The sequence below is a fragment of the Nanorana parkeri genome, unplaced genomic scaffold, assembly GCF_000935625.1.
Source record: "Nanorana parkeri isolate BGI_ZX_2015 unplaced genomic scaffold, ASM93562v1 scaffold1043, whole genome shotgun sequence".
Taxonomy (NCBI): domain Eukaryota; kingdom Metazoa; phylum Chordata; class Amphibia; order Anura; family Dicroglossidae; genus Nanorana; species Nanorana parkeri.
In genome coordinates this window covers 256,069-273,023 of record NW_017307311.1, presented here as the reverse complement: position 1 = coordinate 273,023, position 16,955 = coordinate 256,069, and the positions used below count along the sequence as shown (strand labels likewise).

At 40.9% G+C, this 16,955-nt stretch overlaps 1 protein-coding gene across 4 annotated transcripts; it reads right to left on the bottom strand.

Annotated features, from left to right (window-relative positions):
- Positions 1-430: 430 nt before the first annotated feature.
- On the bottom strand, positions 431-14,492 carry PAQR5 (progestin and adipoQ receptor family member 5). 4 transcript variants are annotated; one of them, XM_018567396.1, is made up of 8 exons: positions 14,395-14,492; positions 14,169-14,296; positions 10,236-10,441; positions 9,806-9,932; positions 5,868-5,912; positions 4,505-4,601; positions 2,305-2,449; positions 431-675 (listed from the first exon to the last, which is right to left on the bottom strand). In XM_018567396.1, exons 1-8 carry the CDS (start codon positions 14,443-14,445, stop codon positions 434-436), a joined length of 1,041 nt encoding a protein of 346 aa, XP_018422898.1. In that variant the 5' UTR covers positions 14,446-14,492; the 3' UTR covers positions 431-433. The 4 variants fall into 4 exon arrangements, with proteins under 4 accessions (XP_018422898.1, XP_018422899.1, XP_018422901.1 ...); XM_018567398.1 differs by having other exon boundaries at positions 522-675; positions 2,309-2,449; XM_018567397.1 differs by lacking the exon at positions 5,868-5,912.
- Between the last annotated feature and the right edge of the window lie 2,463 nt (positions 14,493-16,955).

The following is a 16,955-nucleotide window of genomic DNA, read 5'->3' as shown; positions in this document are numbered from 1 at the left end:
AAGCAGCCATGTGATTCTTGTCAAGCACCTTTTGCAAAAGACTGCAGTCATCTGCTTCCTCATAAAAGGTAACATACGCTCTGTTGCTCCTTCCTATAAACGATGAAGTTGTATTCTAACATTTTGGCTGCTTTCACCTTAAATGTTCCTGATACTTCTCCAGGGAGTGGTTCTGTATTATGGTTAAACATTTGTCAGAAAACAATGCACTGGTTCTGGTAAGTATTTTCCTGAATCCCTAGGGCCTACAACAAAATAATAAGCACTCATCTATATTAGTTTTCTGGAAGGAGTGCTTGTTATGTGGCCAGTCTATACATTCCATACATTCTGTGGTATAGTACAATGCAAACAATAACAATCTGCATATGTGAGGCTGTATTCTTTGCTGACTGCAGCAAACTATACCATTAAGCAAGGAGTTCTTCTTAGTTTACAATCTCTTATTCTTCTTTGGTGGACTTGGCTTCCAGTAGAGAGCCCATGAGAAAACAGCAATAATTAGTAAAGTAATGGTCATTGCCAGAAACCAGGCACCCACAGTGTGTGAGATTGTGGGAACAAAGCCATTCTCCAGTAGCCATGTCCTCCGCAGATTCATGTCCAGAATTAGCGCTTCCATCTGTAAGTATGTGCCAACGATACCACACACATGGAACAGCTGATGACTGTGACCTAAAGCAAAGAGGATTTCTGTTAGGGTTTTAGTTTAGAACATCTCAATAACATCAATGGGGTATCTTTAGTGCACTGATATGTAGCAAGCAAAGTTAAAATGGCACCTAAGAAAAGTCATGTTCCTCCCGTCAGGCTGTCCTGCAGCTGATTACCGGTTTCAGGCAATAGTTTGGTTAGGACATCATGTTGGGAAAGTTCCTTTTCATTCATTAATCACACATTGGTCACAAGCTACTACTTTATGCTTTTCTTCTTATGGGTTGACTCCTTCAAATAGTTGGAGTGATAATCTTTACAGATTATTTCGAATTAGTCTCCCCAGCAATGTTCTTACTGCCATTAACAATACATATACCCACTACAGTCCTTTCACCCATTCAAAACTGCTAAGAGAAAAAGATTGATAATGGTTTTTTTTTTTTAAAGTACTTGCCTCAGATATAACCACCTTCATATGGGACTAGCCAATCTATAGGAACATTCTTGCCCTATCTGCTAATGGCTTCAAATGAAAGATTGACAAAGTCCCCACTCTGACATCTAACCGCTATCCCAACAAGTTCCCTTTAAAGTTAAATTGTAGCTAAAGTATATGTAAAGCCACTGGTTAATAAAGTACTGCCCCCTCTACAGAATAACATATAAGGCTAGATGTTGTCCCACCAAGTTTGATCAAATCTGGGGGGAGAGGGTCACCTGTCCAGACTTTTGTTGACATCAGACTCCCGTCTGACGTTGTCGCCCATAATACAGCATTCCCAATATAACCATGCACACTCTAACCCTCCCCATAGGTCAGCAATTCCAAATGACAACCACACCAAATGATTGAGGTTAACTTCCTTTATTAAGAATCACAGGGCAGAAGGACAAAATGTATAACTACACAGAACAACGGTTTTCAGTTTGCATTATTTGTTTCTATGTACAAACTGTGAAACACAAAATCCTTGCGAACATTGTTACATGTTTATATCTATTTATTTTCATCGTAGTGTATATCTTGGCTATGGATCTGCTAAATGGATGGATCTAAAGCCAAAACTTTGTATTATTATTATTATTCTGGATAGAGTAGGGAATGGATAAAACCCTTTTTAGGGTTTTGGTTTTTTTTTTGCCTTTGGATAGATTTTCCTTCACTTCATGTCCCACGGACACATTAGGAATAAGAAGAAATGACCCCAAAACAAGAGAAATGCCCTTTAAGACAGTTGTCGCTAGAATGAATGTTCCCATTGGAAGACTTCTCCTTTAATCCCATTGGAAGACTTCTCCTTTAATCCCATTGGAAGACTTCTCCTTTAATCCTGCCCTGGTGACCGCTCAAATGTTTGGATTTCCACTCGCTTTCAGTCCCGGTAATAATAGCCAAAGAGGGCAATTCCCCCCAATGGAGACACAGACATTGATAAAACAAAGGCTCTAATCCATCATTACTCTATCCAAAACTTGAAAAAGAAGTTTTGACCTTAGATTGTATTTTAGTATTCCAGTTGACTTGCATTTCATACGGTCTACTTTTCACAGTAAAAGTAGCCAAGAACACAACATGGTGTGTACAAGAAATGTCCAGTGGATGGAACTCAATGTTAAGAGCTATCTGTAGAAAAGCAAGACACTTACCCACATAATCGAAGCACCCTGGGGCAAGCCTTTCTGGAAGGTGTGTGGAAAACAGGAAGCCAGTTAGGAAGGCAAGAGCTGTGTGCCAGAAATGCAGAGTAAGCACAGCATTGTGTGTGCAATCCCCGCCAGAGCACAGAAACAGCTGTGTAAAAAGAATATAGTTAGACGGCTGCATTGCACTACGATACAGTCTAAAATGTTGTCTAAAAGGAACTTTAGACAGCAAATGTATTATACACTACGGAACAATAATAGAAGTTAAAATATTACACCACATGTTCTAAGGATTTTTCCCTCAGTATCAGTTAAATTAACAAAGTTTATATCTCTAAAACTGATTAACCCATATACATAATGGTTCACAGGTACTATTTGGCCACCACCCCATCCCCAAAAAAGCTATCTTTCTCTTTATTTTTTTTTACTGAATATAAAGAGGTCTCTGGTAAAGTTATGCAGTTATCAAAAAATTATGTAAAAAAAATGGTCATATGGTATCCATTTTAAGAGTTAAATGCTCATTTCGTCTTGGGGTAAAGAATAAGCAAAATACTAACTTTATTCCTCACTCCCCCCAACAGACAAAGCTCTTCCCCGTCTTTAAAACTGGGCAGGGCCCCTGACATCCATACGTACAATGTAGGACCACTTGTCCTGCATTGTACATAATGACATCAAAGAGTCTGCGGCCAGTTGAGTGGCAAAGAGAGTTGGCTTTGGGGACCAGTTGTGCACCGGGGAGGAAGCCTGTGGGAGTGAGGAATAAGGTAAGTGTTTCAGGTTATTCCTACCTCCTAAACAAATGAGCATTTAACCTTTTTCAGTGCAGTGCAGAGGTTACCACTGCAATCATTTACTTTTGTTTTCCTTGAACTTCTGCTTTAAAATATGAATCATACACATTTCAGAAAAAATAAATACACGTTAGAAATTAGTAGAAACTGTCATTTAAGGCCTGTAAGCACCTTAAAGTAACACTAAACTCAGGAGTTCTTAAAAATGCATTTAAGTACCTTAATTATTAACAAAAATGTTTCTTATTTGTGTATCATCTCTGAATTCATGCTGACACTGTCCTTCCTTCTGGAGGATGGCTACTTTTGTTCACCATGGTACCGGTGTATGTTGTAAAGTAGTCACCGCTCCAAGCTCGCTCCTGTGATGGACTACAATCTCATGTTTAGTTTACTAATTTGTATTAAATTGTAGTCCATCACATGAGTGAGCTTGGAGTGGTGACTACTTTACAGGACACACAGGGATCATGGGGAATAAAAGTAGTCACCCTCCAGAAGGAAGGACAGTGTCGGCACCAATTCAGAGATGATTTGAGGATCTACAGCCGAGTGATACACAAATAAGATACATTTTTGCTAAGAGATAAGGTACTTCAATGAATTTTTAAGATATAACGCTGTAACATTGATATAAAAATATAAACAAAAACATACTCCCTGCAAAAGAAGTCTCTGTCCTGCAGCCCTTGCCCTCATTCTTCTCTGGTTTCCTGACATACCCCTGCCTTAACTCTCTTCGGCATCAGACACTCTTCAGGGAGTGTTGGATGACTGGTCCTCCACTGCATGCTGTAGTTCCTCCTGTCGACCCCTATGTCTCTACTGTGTCCTATGCTAAACACAGAGGTTGGTGGAAGGAACCACTTAGGGGAATTGGGCTGGGCATCCAACAGTCCTGGAATTATTGAATGCCGAAGACATTTTAGGTATTGGTACCACAGGAAAAAAGAGAAGAACTGTAGCACTGGCTTCAGGACAGGTGAGTGAGTATTAAAGTATTTATTTTGTATGTTCCTGTAATTTTTATCAAGGTTACAAGGTCTCTTTAAGGCTAGCCACAATCATGAGGTGCAGGACAGAATAGCCAACCTTTCCATAAACAACCTCAAGAAAGTTGGTTTTGATAGAAATATTCTTTGAGGGTTGCTACTGTTTCTCGGATATAAAACCAGCGCTAGGTGTGGACATTGCAAGCATCTGTGCATGGAAAGATCTTTCCCTGGTTAGTTCTTATAATCTTAGTCTCATGTCCACAGCTAGATAGATAAATAAATAAAATACGAACATTGCTACAGAGTGTGCCCAGAAAGTTTACCAGACAAAAAAAAAGCCTGATACAAAATAACAATGAGTTGATTCACAATGTCCCACCAATTGTGCCGCCCAGCTACATGTCATACCCGATAGAACAATGGAATGCTGTCAAACAGGTAGGGGTATGCAAAGGCAGTCGTCCGCAATACTTTGCTGAGCCGTGGGCGAGTCTCTTCTGGAAACCTGCAAATACAGAGAAACTAAGAGGAGCAGGTAACACCACTGATTGACCTGAGCTTGGCCAGCACACAGGAATGACAACAAGCATTACTGTACAAACGTTCTCCACGGGTACACACAAAATCGGTTAAATTAGAGGCAGAATTAGTCTGATAAGCTAGTAATTAAATTTGCACCAATTATCAAACATGCATAATATTTTATGTGCAAACGTTAAAGTGTACCTGTCATGTCAGTAAAACCACACTGGTTTTGTAACTATTTTGGATGACAATTTATAACAAAACCAAGGAGCTTATCTATTTATGCTGAGAAAATTTGTATCTGTTACATTTGTCTATGTGCATTTTCAGTTGCAGCCTCATAATGTCAAGTTATGATCAGTGTTTGCTGTCAAGCTGTGAAAAGGAAAAGATGACGGCCACACATTCGGGCGAAAACCTACATTCCAAATGACCGGAAAACATGCTTTTGTACGCATGCGGGCACAACCACAAGTGTGCGCGGGAAGACGCGCACACGTCCGACGCACAGGAAGTAACACCTCATCTTATTGGATTGCCCTATATCAGCAAGCCTGCCTTTTGCTACAGTGTTGATGGTCTTCAGCTAGTACTCCTGAACCTGTTGGATAGTCTGTTGCCCTGTTCTTGACCCGGATCGTTTTACTCTCTCTCTGCTTGCTCCCTGCTCTTTGACCTTGTCCTGTTTCCTGGACTTCCCCTTGCCTGTTGTTTTTGTACCCCGCTGCCCCGCTGGTTCTGACCTTGGCTACCTCCACTGCGCTTCTGCCTCTACGCTGCCCGCCCGGTTTGACCTCGGCCACGTTGACTACCCTGCTTCTGGGCATCTCCAGCACGGTGCCCAGTCTCCTTATTGGCACTCGTGCTTCTCGCTGTCCTCCCACACTCTGTCCCCACCTCCAGGGGGTGCAAGATACAAGATACAAGAGAGGTCTGCTCTTCCCCTGGTCTCCTACCAGGTGGGTGACAAGCTGCCTCAGGATAAGATAAAGGGGAGAACAAACACATTGAAGACAAGCTTGAAAGGCAAATACTCATCACATGAAGACAGGTGCACTGTAATGCTTGCCCTTGAAACATATTTCAAGTTCTAGAACAGGTCAGTTTAGAAGACCACAATGCAGTTGGGATACAAATATTGTTTAATTAATAATGGCAAGGACTGCCCCACATTTACAGATTAGACCCAGAATGGACAGTAGAAAGGACAGGAAGTGTAGGTCTTTGCCTCCTGCCTGCTATTTACCTTTCTGCCAGAACCTGGTTATAATGCAGAACGGGAGCACCCAGCCTGTCAGCAACAGTAACAAAGGTAACAATGAGAGCAAGAATTTGTGAGGAAATTGTATCTCTGATGAGGGACATCAAACCATTGCAGACAAAAAGACATTACATAGTGGTACTTTTTTAAAAGCGGTTCTCCTGGCTGATCTCTATAATGGTTAATTATTTCAGATAGGTTAATCTTTAGTTACTCATAGATATTTGGGGGCCACTTTATGAACGTAAACCCAGGAATATTTGAATTCTTAAAGTAGTACTCTATTAAACTCCCAAACTTTTTTTCAATAATGAATCCAGATCAAGCAAATATACATTGCCCAACAAAGCATTGCTTTACATTTTTGCCCAAACACTTACAATCATAGTGTTTCTGAACAGCTGCTTCCACGCCTCTCAGCTTAGCTTCCCTAAACTTCCTGTCCAGTACAAATTCACAAAGGACAGTGCAGACTCCACCAACTGTTCATCTTCCAGCTTGAAGAAGGGAGGATGGGGGAAGAGGGGGCCAGGGAGGAGGGCAGTAGCTTAAAATCCTTTTAACTTTAATATCACTTTAAAATTAAAAAGCCCTGATCCAATCCACTTGCTGGCAATGTTCCCAGTATTTATAGCCAGGGGGAAATTAATCAGGTGAAAGCTAGACTGGATTGGTGAGCAACAGATCTGCAGAAAGAGTGCAGAGAATTATCTGATTTGGAACATATCGATTGGAAATAAAAGGGTTTGGTAGGTCTGAGCAGATGAATGCTAATCCTGTCAAAAGCATGTGGTGGCATAGATGACTAAACAGTGAGCGATGAGGCCAACACATAAACGGTTAGAGTAAAACGAATGAAATAAATCACAGTATGTGATCATTCATCGCTATATAAATAGGTGCCTATGTTTCAGCTGACAAGCAAATGCAACCGGTTTTGTTTGACAACTTTACTGTATGTGTGTAGTACAAACACTGTGTGGATTTTAAAGAATCTTTTCATGGTGACAGTTTGTTTAATAACAAATACCTATCATCTAATGTCTATCTAGGTTTGAATGGAACAAACAGGTCAAGGCAAAGAAAAAACACAGGCATTTTGCATTCATTATTTAAAACTAGCAATTGTGTGTCTGTTTATAAATTACTTAATTTACTGGTCATGGAGGAAGACCAGGTGTAAATGGGTTGTGGAGATGGGGGGTATAGGAAGCAGAGAGGGAACTGGTCATAGACCAAGGGCTGGATCATGGATGGAAACCATGAGAACCATGAGGAAAGAAAAGAAGGCACAATGGCAGCTAAACATGGACTTGGAGGCACTACTAAGCATACTCATGGACCATTGAGAGAATAGATAAAGTGGGTCTGAACATGGTTTGGGGGGCGGGGACAGAGGGGAAGATCATTGTGACTAGGTGGAAGGAGATAGAGTAGAAGCTGCTCAAGAGAGGGGAGGAAAGAATGAAGGAAAAGTGATAACTAATTGTTGCTGGGGATGGGGGAAGAGAGGATTGGTAGCAGTTAGTATTCCATTGGGTGAGGATTTAGAGAAGGTCTGTGGACCTATAAAAAAGCCTGTGGACAGCTAAGACTAATTTATGAGGTCTGGCTAACAGGCAAGAAGTGGACCTAGGACTGGAGGCTTTCTTCTTCCAATAATCTTTATTCATTTTAAATAGTTTCAAAACATCAAATTTCAACATTATTGTTGTTCATTATTAGGGGACAATAAACAAAAAAATTACATATTAAAAAACACTATACGTACCCCTTATAACCTTTTCAATTTTCTAGATATCTTCTTCGCTTGTGTCCGTACAGCACCATTCATCATTCTCCTCACACGTTTCCAAACCAAAAGAAAAAGAACCCCTACCCTTATTGATTTTTCTCTCTCTCCCCAATTCCCACATACCTTCCCCACTTTACATCTTAGTCCTCAGATTCTAAATTCTACCTGATAGAGTCATTTAGAAGTCTACTGACATGTAATTTTGTATCCATAGGACTAGAGGCTTTATCTCACCCAAAGCTTTACAAAGCCTCCAGGCCACAGACTAGAACTTATTATACGCCTCCTGCCAGTCAGTGCCTCACTATATACAGTGGGTATAGAAAAGAATCCCCCCCCCCCTTTATAATAATCACATTTTGCAGACACAGTTTTTGTTTTATTCAGCTGCATTTACTCAGTGCAACTTTTAACATCCAAGTCAAAAATATAATACCAACATGTCAGAAAAAAATTAAAAATTCAAAAACAGAATGACCGAGTTGGAAAAAGGATCACCCCCTCTAAAAATGACTTGTAAACTCAATCAGGCGTAGCTAATCGCCTTCCCAATGGCACACAAAGCCATTTGACTTTCTACGGTGATCTGCTGTGGTCATTTTGATTAGCTCAGCATGAAAAAAAGCTTTCCTGGAGCATGCAACTTAAGCAAACAATCAACTATGGGTGGCAAGGCACTGTGAAAAGATCCCTGGGATAAAGTTGTGGACAGTCACAAGTCAGTAGACTTATTAATGCCTAGAAGAACAGTGAAGTCCATTATTAAGAAATGGAAGGTATTTGGTATAACACAGAGCCTGCCTGATCAGGACGTTGCTTCAAACTGGATGAAAGAACCAGGAGGAAACTGGTCAGACTGGCTACCAAGAGGCCTACCGCAACTCTGAAGCAGTTGCAGGAATTTATGACAAAGAGTGGTCATTGTGTGCATGTGACAACAATATCACAAATTCTCCACAAATGTGGCTTGTATGGGAGGGTTGCCAGAAAAAAGCCACTCCTCAAGAAAGGCCACATGCAGTCATGAGCTATGCCAAAACGCACCTTGAATGAAAATTCCGGTAAGTATGAGATAGTTTTCCATGCAGAAATTATTTTTGATGGTTACTGCAATGACACAACACTCAATGTCCTGCAATAAACTAGGCAACTGCCCAATGTAATCACCTGGATGTGCATCAAGTTAATACAGATGCTCGGTCTACAAAAGATAATGGAATGCAAGGTCCCATGTCTACATGGAGATAGTGTATTAAAATCCATCCTTCAGGGAAAGAGACCAAATAAAATGATGGATACATGAATGGATACAATGTATAATATGGATCTGCATGCTGCAAACTTCTTTTTTTCTTATGAGAGGCTTTAAAGAGGAACTTTACCCTTATCTTTAAAAGGAACTTTTAGAAATGTTTATTAATAGCGATCTACAAAACAGATACTTATAGATAATTGTACCATTCTTATTCTTTGCATACCTTATTTTTCTTTTCCTCCCCATTCTTTTCATTGTGGCCATATTTACGAAGGGAAGATTAATTCATCTCCCTTCACTTCCAGGAACTCTGGCACATGTGACTAGGACATATGACCATGCACATCATCTCAGAGGGAAAAAATGCCTTTCCCTGAGATCTCCCGAGATTTTGCAGTTCACAGATTAGACTTTTCCAGCAATACCTTCACAGGATGCATCGCTTAGGCACAGGCTACATCACTAATGCCTAAGAGGACCAGGAAGTAGAAAAACAGTAATTGTAAGTAAAAGCAAAATATGTTTGTTTAATCTTGAATCTTTACATCTTGAATGTAAGATGATTTCAGATCAGCATGCAGAGCTGCTTGCTGATGTGATTTTTAGTGAAAGGCGGTAAAGGTCCACTTTAAATGCATCGCACATTTTTGTATATGTTCTCAACTAAGAGCAAAACATTTTTTGGTGCCTTTACAACATAACATAGTATTAGGCATGATGTATTTTTCCTTGACTCTGATGGGATTCCTTATCATGGTTTTGGCCTGGGCATCATAATGGATGGGTAAATTGTAGCAGGGATGTAAAAAGATTCCTGTTTTTGGCTTTCCTATTACATGCATAAGATAACTATCATGACATCTATTGACATACCTGGAGTAGCAGGATATTGCCGTGCAAATGATTGTGTTGAAAACAGCCCATGGCACAAAGTAATGATGGAAAGAACTGTTAACCCACCGGTCCGGGAATACATATGCAGAGTAAGCAACAGCTGACCCTAAAATGTCAAATTAAATATAGGTGATTAAGAAAGATGCACAGAGACAAGTGATACAATGCAGCAGTACAAAACTGGTTCTGGGTCAATGTCTTAGAACGTTCCGAAGCCATTATATCAGCATGACAGCCAGGAAAATCGTTTTCCCAGGAGAGGTCTGTAATGGCAGCCTCCATATTTCCGTACTACAATGCTAAGATGGAGCCACCTTCAGCTACCAAAGGATACAAGTGTTTAGTTTCCCCCAAGTGTGTAAGGAGATAAAACAGGCAAATGACAGGTGATAATCTTGTAGAGTCTTACCAAGACTGTAGAGACTTAGAGCTCCATAGTCCAGAAAGAAGCAGATGTGTCGTGCCTGGGTAGACATGATACTGAAGGTATGCGCAAAGGTGGACATCAGTGGATAGATGCAGCAGGATAAAAGGTAGATCAACAGAGGCCACATAAATGGATCGTATAGGGATCCAGGAGAAATCAGGATAGACATCATTCTCCATAGGAAGTACCTGCAAAAGGATACAAAAACACCTATTATGCATTTAAACCAGGGGTTTTCAACCATATCTTGTAAGAGGTCCCTAGGTGCTATGTCACCTCTACCATTGCAGCGGATTCCTTTCTGGCCAACGGTAGTTTCAGTATCATTATCACCCTTTAAGGTTACTGCTGCAGCAGATCAACATCTATCGAACAGTTCATTGACCTGCAATAGCTGAGTGCCCCCAGGCAGATTGATGTCAGCCCCAGATAGGCTGGATGGACATTTCCATACCACAAGGATGGATATAAAACAACAGATACGTTCCAGGTGGAAGGGAGATTGAAAGGGAAAAGAGGATCACTATATTTACATCTCCATACAGGCGTTCCTATGTGCTGGGTGCCAAATATTCCATCACTGTGAAACCATCAGCGCCAATGCACTGTTGGTGTTTCCACTAAACACCAATACAGAGCTAGGGTGTATTTATAAACAATGCACAGATCCATTCATCCTGCGAAATTGCATTTCCAGGTTGAATGTAATATCAGGAAAATACTGCATTATGATCACTAGATGGAGGTGAGGAGCACAGGAAATAAATACTTCTTTACTGTGCTTCATCTAGTGGCCATAATGCTATATTTTTCTGATTTTAGATTCAATCTGTAAAAAAATACACTAACAACTGTGGTTTTTGCCAAATGTACATGAAATTTTGCAGGACAGACAGTTTTGTGAATGGTTTATGAATACACCCCTTAGTGTGTCCACTGAGCACTGCTGCACAGTTAGTGTAAATTTTATGTTTTTAATCATTATTATATCTACAGCTCATTGATCACGCTAACATCTCATGAGCTGTAGATCAGAAAAATGTCAGCGTTTCCTAAGATCTCAAATTTTTTTCAGGGGCTCCTCAAGTGTGAAAAGTTTGAGAAAGTTAAAATTGCCCTATGCAAAAGCACGATGTTGAGTTGTTACGTAAACATAACGGAGTATTTCTTTGAATTCTATCAGCATTTTTCTATTTAGTATCCAACATTATTCACATCCAGTATTATTTTGGTGTAACCTTATACAGCCATCATTAGTCATTTTGGCATGAGAGACATAAAAAAGTAGAGAAGATGTTGTTCTGGAGGTTATAGTTTAGGTGTAGTTTTGTCACAGAGCCAAGTCTGGAAACAGCATAATAAGATGTCAGTGTGTGTATGTGAGAACACACCATATATTGTTAAAAGTACATGAAATACTCGGGAAACAAAACTAAGTAAATTGCTCATCTGTGTTGTGTTTGACATTCATAAAGCGAGAAACTGACGCACTTTACTTTTTTTTAGAATCAAAGTATTAATATGGAGCACCTGATAACAGCATTTGGGTCTGAGACCCTGTCCCTTTTCAAACTTCCTTATTCCCTAATTTCAGGTTCAGAGTTAAATCTTAAAAATGCATTCAAGTACCCTAACTATTAACAAAACTGTATCTTATTTGAGTATCACTCAGCTGTGCATCCTTAAATCAGGGGTGCCCATAAGGTCGATTCGCAAAGCTATCGTTGGTAGATCGCGGGCCGATTTCCAGTCCCGCGCTCCGTCCCGCTGTGTTTGTGTGCCCGAAAGTGTGGGATGCTGAAGCATCCGACACATTTGGCCCGCCCCTCCCTGTCTGCAGCAGCCAATAAACTTTGCTGCCTCTACCCACCCGCAGAGACATTTGGCCCACTTCTGCGTCTTCAGCGTCCAACACATTTGCCTCCCGCACGCAGAGATATTCGGCCCGCCCCACCGTCTTCAGCGTCCAACACATTTGCCTCCCGCACGCAGAGACATTCGGCCCGTCCCTCAGTCTTCAGCATCCAATAAACTTTGCATCCCGCGCGCAGAGACATTCGGCCCTGTCTTCAGTGTCCAACACGTTTGGCCGGCCCCTCACCGCCCGCAGCTTTGGACACATCTGACCCGCTCCTCCCAGTCTGCAGCATTAGGCACATTAGGACCACACCTTCCCACCTTCAGTGTCGGATACACCATCGTGCCTGAAGAGCCAGAAGGTTCTGCCAGCAGGTTCTATTGGCAACTTACAGGTTGAGTGAGAGCTGGCAGTATGGGGTAAACAAAAATTTCTATAATTAAAATGGCTGAGCAGATTAGATCTCTAAGGGCCGGTTCACACCACAAACAGTGCGTTCCAGAGCGGTCAGACTCGAACGGACTATATCACACTATGGCCGGTTCCCTGCGTTTTTCAAATACATGTGCTTTTTTTCATTGGTAGATCTCATTGAGCTCGTCATTTGAAAAATAGATCTTAACACCAAAAATTGTTGGCACTCCTGCCTTAAATCATCTCTAAATTGGTGCTGACACCGTCCTTCCTTCTGGAGGGTGGCTACTTTTGTTCCCCACTGCTCCAAGCTCACTCCGTTTTGCACTACGATCTCAATACAAATTAGCTAACTAAATGTGAGCTTGTAGCCAAGTGGTTCTCAACCTTTCTAGGGCCGGGACCCCTTGGTAACATTTGCAAAGTTTTGGTGACCCCCTCTGCAGCAATGTCTGGCGGTGCAGCGGGAGAACTGACACTGCTGCGCTGGGAGACTCAGGAGCCTCTCACCTAGCGCAGAAGGCACGTGGCAACCCACAATTTGAGAAACAATGCTGTCCTGTCCCATCCCCCCTCCCCCCCCTGTACTGTGCCATTCTTCCCAGCTGAGTGATAAACAAATAAGCTACATTTCTGTTATTAGATAAGGTACTTTAATGCATTTTTAAGATTTTACTCCTGAGTTTAGTGTCACTTAAAAACTTTACTCATCTGCTCTGCAGACTGAAAGTTTAAAATCAAAACAATATTCTGGAGTTTTATGTTAATAGCACTGTATGGTGGCTAATTTTCTTGAAATTGGGGGGGAAACCCCATAAAGATCCCTTTCTACATTACGACAGTCATAGTGGAAGATCAGCGGTAGCTGGTCATGGACACTAAAAAGGCACCCGGATGTGTAGGCCTGATTTGCCCATCCATGCCCAATCTCAGGCATGTTTGTTGGTTGTTATTGGCAACTGCTTAAGTTTAGACCTATGGATAGAGGTGGGGTGGAAGTGGCTTATCATGGGTAAACAAAAGATTTGGAGGAGGTGAGATAACCTGTCTGGCCACTATTTTCCCGGAAGAGTCTTGGCCAACAGCCAGGTAATCCATGCAGATTAGACTAGGGAGTATGCAATCTTGGCACTGGTTCCACAACAGCTGGCGTTGCGAGGTTGCCTACACCTGCATTAAATCGCCACCCAATTCTGAAAACGGACAGATTGGGAGACTGTCATCTAACTATACATACCTTTCCTATTCCCATTTTGATAATTCATGGCAATTGGTAGACTTCTTGCTTGCCCTATCTTGTGAAGACTTTACAGCAAGTATAAAAAAGAATGGGTCAAGTAATTCTTTAAAGGGTACTTATAAAGACAAAAGAAGGAGTTGATTGGCAGATTTATAAGATTGCAGAGACAGAAAAGACCCAGAAAAAAAGATCAGCCTTTCAGAATCACAGAGTGTGGAGGATCTGTAAAAAAGAGATAAAGTGGAGTCACTGACTGTCTGCAATAAAGTAAAACAGAAAGTCCAGTTTGAAAGCATTAAAGATGAAATAGAGTGAAAAACAAGGGTAGCGTAAAGACCAGTGAGAAATTCTCCAATCAGATCCATCACAGCATCTTCCGGACACTGTGGAATTGAATTCTTACCAGGATGGTATAAAGTGTGTCCAGATATTAAGGGTCTCATTGGTCATCTGGAAGAGACTTAGGACACAATCTAAGGCAGAGCTCCGCGGGGAGCGATATCCACATATAATGCTATCTTCATGAAATACCTGAGACACAGATAGAAGGCAGGTTTTGGAGGTTATACAGTATATACACATAAAACATACAGACATTTTACCTTTAGAGTCAGTGTCTTGGTACTCACTTTGGGCACTTGCTGAACAGTCAGCAATCTGGGTAGCTTCCAGCTTAGCATGGCGCTGGCTCAGTGTTCCCTCCTTAATTGCTGTTGATTCAGTTCTTGTTGCTGGTTCCTTCAATCAAGGTTCTCAGTGCACTATGTACAAAGTGAGGACATACATGTGTCACTAAGCAGCCTCCAGTTTTACAGTATGCCGCTCATAGCACATTAACATACTCTGTTACATGGATATACCGCTCATTCCACACCTTATCTGTTTACACATTCCTTTTTCAAAGTCAATCACAGCACAGGTATCACTCCATGAAAAAAGGGCAAACTGCCAGGTATAAAAGGACGCAATGCAAACGCACTGGTTAGTATCCTAGCATCAATGCATAGTTAGTCCTTAACATACAAGCCCTATAGCTTGACCAGTAACTTGTGGAAGGAAGAAGGAAGGTGTGCCTAGTGCTACCACGAGAAACCAATGTATCAGTTTAACAGATGCCTGTTATGAGAAAGATACGAAGACTGCCATTGATGACCTCTTCTTATGAATATACTATCTTCCTGCTTGTCATGCTGATCCAATGGCTTTGATACTTTCTGCATTAATAAATTGAAACAAGTGTAAGGATAAGGAATTTTGACTTTTCAATAGATGCATGTTTGCCCAAGCCAGGCAGACATGTATCTTCATAAGATTATCAATGACAGCCCATTTATCTTATAATAATAATGCAGCAAAGCAAACACAGATCCTTATTTTTCCATATTTGTCCCTGCTTTTGAACACGGCACACAATAAAATCCCTCTTTTTAGCAACATTATATTTAGTTATAACTATCAGTTTATAATATCTCTGTATTATAATGCTCAAAAAGAAGGATTTAAAATGAACAAAAATATACAATTCAATAAAATGCAAAAAATAAATACAACTCAATATATTGTGAGAAAAGGCTATGAGCAACTACTGTTACTCTGAAAAATAGTTTCAAATGTTATCAACTATGCAGGATTAATTTGCGGCTATAGGCAGTTTTTATATTCCACCTTCTCCGGCTGGTAATAATTGCTTGTAAAAGACATACCACCTCCTACATCTTCCGTGTCACAAATGTACACATCGCACATCTTCACACATCATGGATCAGACATCAGTGCTTTAAATCTCAAGTTCAGTGAATGAGGTTTTATGCCCCAAATCGGAAGCCTACCTTGTATACCTCTCTAATCTTCCCATAATCCTGCACCCCTTGGTGCCAGGCTCTGGATAACCTAATGAATGGAGTCCTCAGCTGCTTTACAACTACAGTTATAGTTGCTCCACCTGCCCTGTCAAGTTAATGTCTGTCTGAGAGAGATTGTTTGTAATTCAATGTCATGTCCTAAGAGCATTTAAATAAAAAGGAATATTTCAGTAGTTAATCAGTAACCAAAAAAAAGGGGATGGGTTAGTTAAAATGTAATTGGAAAAAACAGAACCTGATCTAGCTCCGGATGTACAAGCTCATAGTCAGGTGCTTAGTGTGCCTACGTGACCAGGGCTGACAGAGAATACGGACAGTGTGACCCAAAGAGCTCACACTTCAGTTTTAAATCAATGTCATAAACTATAAGCTGACATCAAATGCAGTGAAAACCATTACTTCCTATGTAGAGCAGGTTTAATCTCAACCCTGCCCTTTTTCCTTTCATACATACACACACCCAAAGCTTTGCTGCACTCTCACAGTTGAATATTTGAGCTGCAATGCAACAGACGCGAGTAATAGTATATTTTATACCGGATACATGCAACACTGATAGGCTTTCTGCAGGGATGCATAAAATGCATTAGAAGAAAGGTGGCTTAAATGTAAAACTCTAGAACTTAAATCCTTACACACTCACCTAAGAAACACAGTAGGGACATGCTCCTGTAGTCTGTTCTTTAATGTTCCATCTTTGCCATCTCAACCTTTCACATCCCCACTTTTATATCAGTGTTCTGTCACTGTCTTCACCTTTTGCCTTCTCAGTCCTCCTCACATGCTTTAGATTCTCTGTTGCCCCAAACACCCAGGACTTGTTAGACTGGTTTGTAGGGATTTCGCGACCAAACTTGACTGAGTGCCCCATGGTGACAAGCCTGTGTGACTCAATAAAACTCAACACACACTAGCAGCATGCTCTGCCTCTGCCTTTCCAGAGCAAAGAAAAAAATTACTAAAAGGAATTATATTCCGGGCAGATCCCAAATTACTCAACAAGTGAAGTGCATCACCAGGAAGAATGTCTCTGTAATAGATGAGATCTACATGAGGACTTCCAACAGAATTTAAAGTGACGCTAAACTCAGTTAAATCTTAAAAAAGCATTTAAGTAACTTAACTATTAACAAAAATGTATCTTATTTGTGTATCAGTAATTTGTGCTGACACTGTCCTTCCTCCTGGAGGGTGGCTACTTTTGTTCCAATGCATTTATAAGACTGAGTTTAGTGCCACTTTAAATTCTGTTTGTATGAGAGAAGATCTCCATGAGAACTTCCAATCCTTCCAAGACATTCTTCCTGGTGATGCACTTGTTTAGTGAT